The sequence below is a fragment of the Oncorhynchus clarkii genome, chromosome 3 (genome assembly GCF_045791955.1).
Source record: "Oncorhynchus clarkii lewisi isolate Uvic-CL-2024 chromosome 3, UVic_Ocla_1.0, whole genome shotgun sequence".
Lineage (NCBI taxonomy): Eukaryota > Metazoa > Chordata > Actinopteri > Salmoniformes > Salmonidae > Oncorhynchus > Oncorhynchus clarkii.
This window is the reverse complement of record NC_092149.1, coordinates 52822107-52833252: the sequence shown is the minus strand read 5'-3', so window position 1 is coordinate 52833252 and position 11146 is coordinate 52822107. Positions and strand designations below refer to the sequence as shown.

The 11146-nt window shown below is 40.1% G+C and overlaps 1 protein-coding gene across 2 annotated transcripts; it reads left to right on the top strand.

The window, feature by feature from the left end:
- The first annotated feature begins 918 nt into the window (after positions 1-918).
- LOC139397401 (CD302 antigen-like) lies at positions 919-6525 on the top strand. Of its 2 annotated transcripts, none has more exons than XM_071144137.1 (6): positions 919-1187; positions 3372-3497; positions 3939-4049; positions 4570-4752; positions 5032-5055; positions 5157-6525. In XM_071144137.1, exons 1-6 carry the CDS (start codon positions 1097-1099, stop codon positions 5363-5365), a joined length of 744 nt encoding a protein of 247 aa, XP_071000238.1. In that variant the 5' UTR covers positions 919-1096; the 3' UTR covers positions 5366-6525. The 2 variants fall into 2 exon arrangements, with proteins under 2 accessions (XP_071000238.1, XP_071000243.1); XM_071144142.1 differs by having other exon boundaries at positions 1013-1187; positions 5035-5055.
- The last annotated feature ends 4621 nt before the right edge of the window (positions 6526-11146 follow it).

Genomic DNA, 11146 nt, shown 5'->3' with positions numbered 1-11146 from the left:
TATATATTTCCCTTGACAGACTAACGCTGAATAAAGATATTCTCAATTTACCCCATTCTCCCCTACATATTAAGTACGTGTGAGATATCAATCACAGTCTTGTCCATAGCTAGTGTGGTGACTTATATTAAATATCTTCCAAGTCCCAACTATGCAGATTGGATGTTATTAAACCCCAAAATAATTTCTGGCATCGCCAAAGAACTTTTGGAGTGGACATGCAGCAGACATTGCGTCTATGCTCCCTGTTGATTTGGTCTTATTTATTAATGCAGTGTCTCTAATCTTCTTTTGTCTAGAACTGGCTTTCACGTACCCCACTGAGCACTCTGCCATTCCAGCTCTCACCAACGGTCTTCTCACTTCTTCAAGTCTCACATCTTGTTTTTTCAGCCATATCCTGGTCAACTCAGCAGAATCACTGGGAGTTTTGCATTAATTAATGAGACAATAATGTTATTCATCATTTGAGTCATGGTAGGCCTACAAGTAAGGATTGGGCTATTCAACCTACAACTTAATGGAATTTATTGTGCTTCATATTTACATCCAATTGCTCATTAATTTCAGTTGAATTTATGTAAAAATATGTTCCTGTGTGACTGTATATTTTTCAAAACATAAAGAGGCACTCTAGGCAGAATGTGATACCACTGGGTTGCAATCACTGAAATCTAGACATTTATGCAGTTATGGCACCATCTAGAGGCTTTATGGGTTATTCTCCAAACCAATATCCTCATGGGGCCCCTACTCCTGTGGCAAAACAAAACATAACCAAATATCCTTCTCCACAATCCATAATAAAGCAATTGAAAATGAAATCGAATGTAATCGACGTAATGCTATTCTTCAACTTCACTAATAATGTCAACAGTATGCAGCTAAGCAATATCATGCAATTCACAAATTAGTTACAGCATGATCATTTGTTTAGACACGCTTCAACCACTCTTGAGTCTGAACTTTGCTCCCGTCTACTTTTTGAGGGAGCATGATAATTCGGGCACTCTAGAGGTGGGGTTACATTTCAATGTGAGATGCTGACGTATGAAGCTCTGAAAAACTTCGGAGCCATGAGTTGGAGTTCGCGGACATGGAGTCAATGAAGAAATGGCACCTTCGCCCCTTATCCTTATGCAATCTCCTTTTCGTTGTTGTTTATTGGCAATCTACTTTAGCTGGTGGTAAGTTGAGATAATTAACTATTGTTTAATGTTATTATATTAAGTGGATGGGAAATGCTCACTTCGTGTTGTTCGAGAAAGTTGAAGTATTTGTTGTGCTTTCAGTTTAAACGTGTAACGGGATAACATTTCGACAAAAGTTCACTGAACGACATTGAAACATTGCTGACGATTTTCTTGTCGGCATGTGTTTTTTATAGGGATTTATATTTTCATTCGGTTACATGCCAAATATTCTAGTATTTATTAGAAACAAATAAAGCTGCCCTCATAATTTGGCTTGGAACAATGTACGTTATAATTCAGACATCGAGGTATACTGTTGAAGCAAACAATATGTGTCCACATAATTTCCAAAGGTAGCAAGGCAGTGTAGCCTAGTCTTCAAATCGTCTTCTGTAAAATGTGCATAATGTCAAAGTGGGCCCACCTACAAAATGTAAACAAACAATTTACTCCATGACATTTTCGCTGACATGACACTTGATTTCTATCTGACAAGATAATGCAATTGCACTAATCTCACGAAGGTGTATATATATACATTCAATTTAAAGGGTATATTTAATTATTTGAAATTACTGGACAACATCCAGACGGTGGCTTTAAAAGTACTTAATGCTTCTCTTGCTTTTAAAAAAAGTACGTGATTCCTCAAGAAACACAGAAAAAAAAGAGTGGGATCACTGCTAGTTTTAAGGTTATGGCCTATTTTATCCCATCCTCGTCGATTACTTTGGGCTCCCGAGTGATGCAGAGGTCTAAGGCACTGCATCTCAGAGCTAGATGTGTCACTACAGACACCCTGGTTCGAATCCAGGCTGTATCACAACGGCCGTAATTGGTAGTCCCATATGGCGGTGCACAATTGGCTCAGCGTTGTTCGGGTTTGGCCGGTGTAGGCCGTGATTGTAAATGCGAATTTGTTCTTAACTGACTTGCTGACTAGTTAAATAAAGGTTATATAAAAAAAATAAAAAATAAAAACGTATAAATTGGCATGGTAGGCAATGTAACCAATCCCAACCCTCCTTTTACTTGCATCATTGAGCATCCTGTGCAATGACAGCGGTGACCATTTAAAAAAAAAAAAAATTCACATTCACTCTGTTGGTAATGCATACAAATTGGGTCATACCTGTAACTCTAAAAGCAGCAGAGATCCCACTTGCAAGTAGAGTATATTATGTTCTTTAAAAAATAGAAAAATTAGCCAAATCAAAACTATTTTCAATATTCATGTTTATATTTTGGAATATTCATAAATTAAATGTAAAAAAAAGTTTTCGAAATCAAAATACTACTCCTATTAGAGCAAGCGGTAAAGTTTAATCTGACACTTTGTAGCACCTATAGAACACTATAACACTATGGAGTCTTAAATGTCATAAATAGACCAGCTTCGATAAAGTATTTCTCAATTATGCTTTTAGATACAAATGTCAACAATCCTTCCTCCAAAGGACTATTCGATGGATAAATATTGTGTCTGGGGTTTTGTGAAGAATCACTCCAAACATCCTTGTTTATCGGTGTTACAGCTTCACGTTGCTTGCTTAGCGAGTACCACCCTGGTTCGAACTCGGGACCCCTGCTTTGCTAACACAGGTGACCGCCCTCCGCTGATTCACACATTTCCAACGGTTTGAGCCACCCAAAAGGTACCAATTGGATGGCTCCATCCGTGACATTTCAAGCTAGCTGTGGAGTAGGCTTACGGTACTCCGTTACACTCACCTTCTTTAAACTCGCTACACAGCGAACCCAGCTGTTGAGCTGAGCCCATTTGCGCATCCGGATCACGGCATCACTGTTATGTATGTCATGTTGCTTGCTTAGCAGCTCAACATGGATGTCATGTCACTTTAATTCAGCTCATAACTGGCTCGAACTTGGGAACTCTGCTTTCTTAACACACATAACAAACCTTGACAACTTTCCAACGGTTTGAGCCACCCAAAAGGTACCAATCGGAAGGCTCCATCCGCGACCTTTCAATCTAGCTGTGGAGTGTTCTTAACTCTGTTACACCAAGCACATCCCAACTGATAACACTGGTGGCTCTTGCTTGACTTGTTTTCGGTGAGCTGTTGGAAATTTAGGTTAGGACCAGGGACACCTTACATTGTTTGAAAATGAGGATTGAGACTAGTGGTTTTGTCTAATGATTAATTCTCCCCACAGACTGTCCTGCAGATGGGCGCACCTGGGTGCCTTTTGGACAAAGATGCTACCACTTTGTCCATGGAGAAGAAGACATGGCTAAAAGTTATACGATTGCAGCTGCGAAGTCTCTCTGCTCAGGACATGGTATTTACAAGACATCAATATGTTGCAACTTTTTTTAATCATTGTAGGCCCAGGGATCAATTTCCAAAGACAAAACAAATTATACAAAAAACTGTCGGGGTCTCAACTATTCAAAGTTAGAGTAGTAGAATACACAAGGTGCAATTTTGAAATTAGCTTGTGCATAAGCAGTTTTCGTCTTGTAAATTTCACTTAGTGCCCCCCCCCCCCCCCCCCCCCCAAGAAGGCTAAGGCCAGCTCTGACTGCATGTATGGATGTAGGTATGCAAACCTGTGAATCACTGTGGCCCCCATGATGAGTTCAGCGTTTTTGTGTCCCCCATCCCCTCAAATTTGCCCATTCCTGATTTGGCTGATAGGCTTTGATTTAATTTAACCATTTTAAACTACTCTCAATGTTTGTTTTTCAATTGCAACAGATTGTCTTGTGTTGTCTCTTAGAATTGGTGAGTGTCCAAAGTGCAGAGGAGAATGATTTCATCATCAAGTACAGTCCACAGGTGTGGAAAGGCAACATCCATGTGTGGTTGGGCATGTATTATGACAGTGACGGTAAGTAAGAACTGATATTTATTCTGAAATTATGGCACCTCTGTATTATGAAGGCTACTTTGCCCTATTATGTGATTGTACCGCATAATGTGGTTACGTCACCGGCTGGCATAATCCATATTATACAATGGGTGGGTCTAATCCTGAATGCTGATTGGTTAAAAGCACATTCCAGCCGGTGTCTATTCCACAAGTTACCACAGGCATTTTAATGTCATAGATTTAGCCGATTTACTCTGTTCCATCTGACTGCGCAATCCGCTGTTTCATCAGCCCAGTAAGGGAAGTTATGAACTTGATTTCCAGTATAAAAAGCATCTATACATGATATGGAAAAAATCCGACACCACTGGTATTCTTCGAACAGGGTTATTTTGACTGTGCATAACTTTATTTCTTTCAGACAAGGTTTGTTTGGCTTATGAAGGAAAGACAAGTCAAATTAACAGAGGGAGAGAGAATAAGTGAAGTAATTACTATTTTTCAAATTTTGATGTCTTGTTTTTTTCTGTTTGATAAGATGAGGACTTTAAGTGGCAAGATGAGACGGGCCTGAGCTTTAAGAACTGGGGGAACAGCTCCAGCTCGCCTGACTTGATTCCCATGGACACCTGTGTGGCAATGCACAGCACCACAGGGGAGTGGGAGAAAGTCAGCTGTGTTGAAAACCTAGAGAATGGAGTGGTCTGTGAGACTGCTGAAAGTAAGGCCCTATTTTTGTATTTTTTTTTCAGCAGCATTTGTCTTTCTACTCGGGACACCCCATAACGAACATCGTCTGTGCGCAGCGGGCGGCCTTCAAATAACCTCCAAACACAGAAAAATGTCATTTCCCGCCGACATAGACGGACATAGGCCCACTGTAGCAGCCATGTGTTGTTTTGACAATTTGATCAACAAGTGTATACAGATGTTGTTATTTTCATTCATATTAGTTATTTTTAGTTATGTTTCACTAATATATTGTTCATTTATTTTTCAGAAGCAGAGAAAAACGGCAAACCCGGTAAGAGAAGCAAAGCCATTTTTCCTTTATTTTGTTCTTAAATAGCCATACAGTAAGATCAATGGTAACCTCTCTCCCTGCATTGTTTATGTCCTGCTCAGCTACTAGTCCACTGCTCTCAGCTCTGGTCATTCTGAGTGTGGTCGCCATCATGGGGATCTCGGCAGTCTTTTGGTTCCTGCACCAGAAGCACCAATTTGGTGCCGTCCTCGCATCGTTCGAGTACCACCCCCCGTTCAGGGCTCCCACCTCTGACGAGGCCTGCCTAGTGGAGACCGAGGAGACAGAGGAGGCTGATGACATGGCTTAATGGAGATCCTGCTCTTATATTCTGCTGTGTGGAGTCACTGTTGGAGGAGAGGCCTAGAGAGAAAAAGGTGACCCTCTTAATTAAGACTGGTTCCATTGTTCCGAAGAGATGCTTTGACAGGTAAAATCACATCCTGCTATGGAATGACATGCGTAGCAACACTTTTACCACCAACTAATGCCACGGTATGTCCCGTCCTTTGCACTTTTGCCTGTCTGAATGGGTTCCCATGTGGGTATTGGGTCAGTCTGCTCTTTTTCTTCTTCTTTGTTGTGCTAGCCAAACAGGATACGGACGAAAATATGTTGTCAAATGACATTTAGCCTACGCACCGAATGCGTTGCATGCCGTTAATTCGATACTCTTTTGAATTCTGAGAATCATGTGTTTCAATCGTCAAAGAAGTTGGGTCTCCCGACGTCTTCTGTCTGCATAAAGTTGGCGATCTTTGTACCGCATGGCGAGTCTGACACATGTAATCATTCACACATCTTTATGTTGTATTGCCCTTGTAAGTGCTCATACTTTTCAATGTGTCTCTTACCCTAGTGTCAGAACTTTGAATTTCTTAGTTCTCAATATGAGATCAATACAAGTCATTGAAAGTACAGAGGGACTAATCCATCATTCATACCTCAAACAAACAGATCAAGGCTTGTAAAATAGGTCAAAGAGACACATTTCAACCAGTGTGCATTTATTTTTTCTCAGCGAGGGATCTGTAATCCTGTGTCCCATTGTCGTTTGTGTGTTGTGAAAGGCTTCTACAGATGATTACGTTTATAATAGATATGATTTGTTGTGCATTAGTCTGTAATGACATGTATGAACTTCATTTTTGAGTGAGGATCGTTTTGTCTTTCTCTAACAATGTCCTTGGTGGGACTACCTGAATAAACACTCATAATTCATTTTTTACAAAGCTATTAATCCAAATTCGAATTCATGAATATGGTCAGTAGTTTTACTAATGCATTAGTGATATGTTACAGTTTGAGGAGTGGTCCTTTAAATGGTGTTTTGTCAGCACTACATCCCTGAAGTTCTATGAATGTATTTGAAAGCGTTTTGCTGATTACCTTGCTATATTTGTTTCATTTGGCTTAAACTAAGCCCTGCTTGTTACACACAATAAAGTTTGGGCATCACCTTTGAGCTGGTCTCGTGTGACCAAGTCCATTCTTTAAAAAAAAATGTTTTACCCCTTTTTCTCCCTAATTGGTAGTTAGTCTTGTCCCATCGCTGCAACTCCCATACGGACTCGGGAGAGGCGAAGGTCGAGAGCCGTGCGTCCTCTGAAACACGACCCTGCCAAGCCGCTCTGCTTCTTGACACACTCTTTGCTTAACCCGGAAGCTTGCCGCACCAATGTCTCGGAGGAAACCCTGTACACCTGGCGACTGTGTTAGCGTGCATGCGCCCGGCCCACCACAGGAGTCGCTAGAGTGCGATGGGACAAGGACATCCTGGAATCGAACCAGGATCTGTACTAACACTGCGATGCAGTGTCTTAGACCGCTGCGTCACTCGGGAGTCCCCCTTCAAGTCCATTCTTGTTGAAGCCTGAAGTCCGAGGCTACTTGTAAGTTATGAGCCTGCCTGTATTTATTTAAGTGCCTTTGAAAGGGGTATGGTGCTAGGTGCACCGATTTGTGTCAGGAACTGCAACGCTGCTTGGTTTTCCTGTGTGTATCAAGAATGGTCCACCACCCAAAGGATATCCAACAAACTTGACACAACTGTGGGAAGCATTGTCGTCAACATGGCCAGCATCCATGTGGAACGCTTTTGACGCCTTGTAGAGGCCATGCCCCGACGGAATGAGGCTGTTCTGAGGGCAAAAGGGGATGCAACTCAATACTAGGAAGGTTTTCCTAATGTTTTGTACACTCTGTATGTGAGCATCTCCTCTTGTGGGGAAATTGTTTGAGACGGTACATGCAGTTGATGTAGTTGCTGTACTTGTTGCTTCTTTTGGCAAACATGGCACAAGTTGACATGACTGTGTTACATAGTTTGTCAATGGAATCTCAAAGTAATCCCTCATATATTGGTTTGCATTTCCTTTCCTTTAGGAGGGGCTTCAACCTTTTAACCCAAAGGCATGGAAATACCTTCTATAAAGTACTGTATGAGAAGAATCCTACCCAACCCCAGGGTTTCAAAACTCCAGTAAGTGTCAATGTCCAGGTTTTCCAGAAAACACAGTTGGAGGACTCCTGGATTTTTGGACCCCCCCCCCCCAATTCCGATAGACATAGATTTTTGCAAACCTACCGAACCCCAAAGTGCAACACGAACAATCTGAAGTGATGTCAACCATATCCATATCAGCATTATTCTATCCATTCCTCAGATCGTTACAGAACTTTACAGCTAAATATACATCTGTCAATGCATAATTAAATGGGTGATGAATTAGGACACCGGATTGAGGACATTCTAATTACTCCTTAAGGGATATTTAATATTATAAATCACTGTCATCTGTCAGGCATGAGAAGTATCGTACCGACCCTCCATCTGTATGAAAACCTGTCCTGGCTCTGCCATGGCACTAGAGGGTAGTATTCATTAGGCACAAAAATGACTTATGGGCGATGGATCTATCTGAATTTGTCTAATAAGAAAAACTCACTTTCAGTTTCCATTGCAAAGCGTTTTGGTACGCTTTGAAATGGTGTACACTAATGAATACAACCCAATTGTCCTTCTTCCGTACCTTTCGGATTAAGCGATCTATATTTTGCTCCTAGAAAATAACTTCCATCTGGAGAATGTATGTACATTTTGGTCATGTAGCCCTCCAGCAAGGGTCCAATGGTGATGTCAACAGTTAGAGATCCATAACATCTGACATCTCACAGGGTAAGATCAGGAGAGAACTCATAATATAACGTTGATTTAGGAGCTTGGCCACTAGGTGGGACAGTGGATCACATTTCCAGCCTGTACTTTACAGGAACAGCAACAGAAACCGATTGCATAAACTCTTTGAGGTAATCATGCATTGTGTATGTTTTTTTTTTTTTTTATGTAAAAAACAACAACTTGATAATTGTCTAATCTAATTGTAGAATAATTAGATTATTCAGGTAGAGATTATGATAATGATCAAGTGTAAGTATTGAACTTGACTAAGATAAATATTCCAGGCTGCTTGCTATCTGTTCAGTTTGCTAGTTTGTGGGAAAAAACGGTTATATGATTGGTTGAAAAGTCTGTTCAAATGCATAGTTTTTCAACTGCAGCATGCAGTCTGTTTTCAAAAGTATAGGCTTTAACTTTACTGAGTAGGGCATGGCCATGTATCTGGATTTAAACAAAGCTAGCCCATCCTGATTCAAAGTTCAGTTGAAGGAACATAGATTACCAGTAACTAATCCCACAGATCAAATGGCAACTAAGAACAACAAATGATCCGGTCAGGAAAAACACAAGGCCCAGAGGAGTGTTTTTCTTGTAATGTGATACATCAGGACTCCCATAGTTCCTCTTAGGAAAAGGTATATTTCAGTCCTTAAACTGTTTTTATTGGGCATTTTCCTCAGTGCTCCTCAAGTTACTTTGTGCTTATTCACCTGAAAAATGTATAAGCATGCACAACATGTATACTTCTTGCTATGGAGACACTATGGATATATTTCAATATTATGAATGCATATCCTTCAGACAAAATGCATTTAAACAGAATATTATGTTCACAATATTCACTATCCCTTTCTAATCATGGCCCTCTGTGGCTTGCAGATGAGTCCAATTGAAATTGTCAGTCTGATCATCTTTTCTTTCTTTTTTTTTTTTGCCAAGGGGTTACATACAACAATACATCCTAGAAATAGACTGTGCAGACAGACATTAGAAATGCCCCTCTGTCTGGATGGGATTTCAGCAGATGTGTTGCAATCACAGAAGAATGCTTTGTGACTTGTTCAACCCAACTTCACCACAATTTTCCCAGGACCCAGTCTGTTTCACCCTCCTTGCTCTGGACAAGGCAGCTATGAATATTCAACAAAGCATAATGCATTAGATAGGAATACAATAGCAGCTTGCTGTGAATGCAGTTCTCCATGAAAGGAACCTTGAATGAAGCTTTTAGAATGGTTTTGAGTATGTTAGAAAAACTATGCTATTTGAACCCAACCCAAGAGCTTAAGCTAATTTCTTTGGAGCTGAGAGAGCATTTTAAATGTTTATACGAATCCATTGACAATCAATTTTATTAACTTTGCTTTGTCTTTGGTTTTAACAGTAATGCCAGATCAATTCAGCCATTTATTATAGAAGTGGTCCCAAAATTAAACAGTATACACATATTTTTATATATATATCTCGTAGATGTAGTGCAAGGCCAGGTTTTCTAAAATTGATGTTTGTTTTCATGCCCAGAAGCGATTATCATAATTAATTGTAGCATTAATGTGTTCAAAAAAAGCCTAGCTTGAGTTTTTTTCTACGATGGGACCAGCTTACATTCTAATTACCTTGTCTAGCATGGTACTTTATTTTTCCAGACAGATCTATGCTTTTGTGTTTTCATTTTTTTTCTGCTGCTTCCTCAATACAAGTGTTTCTGTTTCACCCCAAGATGGATCGTTTCTGGAGAGCATACATTATGTAAAGACTGTTGCCATTATGATTATGGCTGTAATGGCCTAATTTCGATCAAATAACACTGAAGGCATTTCATTCATACGTCTGCCTTGCCACAGCTTGGAGGAGGATGGGCTTTGCACTGACCTGAAATTGCTAATTAAAAGGGACAGTGGTATGCATAAATAAGATATGACATTAACAGTTGGTATGAAAATGGGATGCACAGAGCCACTGCTGTTCACTAGAGGTTATCAAGTAATATGTGTATTGTTGCATTCATTTGTGGACAAAAGATGCTAAGCTCACTACAAATATGCCAACAATTACTTTGAAATGTTCAATATTTTATGCAGCGCTTATAGTACATGTACTCGCAATTTCGTGAATATTTCATAAGCTCTGCCAACTTGTAAAACATTCCTGAAATATTTCCCTGAATTTCACACGTTCAGACATTTCTGATGGCAATAATTTAATCTACTCTGTGATTCATGTGATTTAGCTTACCGAAAATCAATTATTTCATCCAAATCATTATTTTCCTCAAAGTATCATGTTTTACCACAGTCAAATCCAGGTTTCTTTTCAAACTCAATTATTTCATTACATTTCAACTCGGTTCTTTAGTATTCACTATCATCCCCCTCTCCTGCCTTTTCAAACGAAGGTGCCTGTAGACAGAAGTGTGGAGCATGAACACGTTTCCCATGTTCTCGAAGGCTCACGTTTCCCATGTTCTCGAAGGCTCACGTTTCCCATGTTCTCGAAGGCTCACGTTTCCCATGTTCTCGAAGGCTCACGTTTCCCATGTTCTCGAAGGCTCACGTTTCCCATGTTCTAGAAGGCTCACGTTTCCCATGTTCTAGCAGGCTCACGTTTCCCCTCCATTCACTGTCCAGGAACATGCTCTGATTAACAGAGGAAAAACAAAGGCCACTATTTACATGGCCGTCCACTGCAGAATAATTTTTATAAGAAAGTATATTCTGAGCCAAAATTGGTCTGTGTAATTTGTCTTGTGATGTGATAGTTATATATGGATGTATGAATTTTGCTTACTTGATAGCACATTCCATGCCAGATTTTCCTGGTCATTTCTCTCTTTCCTCTGGGTCTATAATTTGCTGGGAATGCTTCTTCTTATGTGAAGTACATGTAAAATGAGTTTCTGGTGGGATTTTA

Bases quoted from the DNA above. Each gene is read 5' to 3' on its own strand.
- LOC139397401 (XM_071144137.1), top strand. From the start codon at position 1,097: ATGGAGTCAATGAAGAAATGGCACCTTCGCCCCTTATCCTTATGCAAT. The intron at 4,050-4,569 runs GTAAGTAAGAAC...CTGTTTGATAAG, and splicing joins CATGTATTATGACAGTGACG to ATGAGGACTTTAAGTGGCAA. The intron at 5,056-5,156 runs GTAAGAGAAGCA...TGTCCTGCTCAG, and splicing joins AGAGAAAAACGGCAAACCCG to CTACTAGTCCACTGCTCTCA.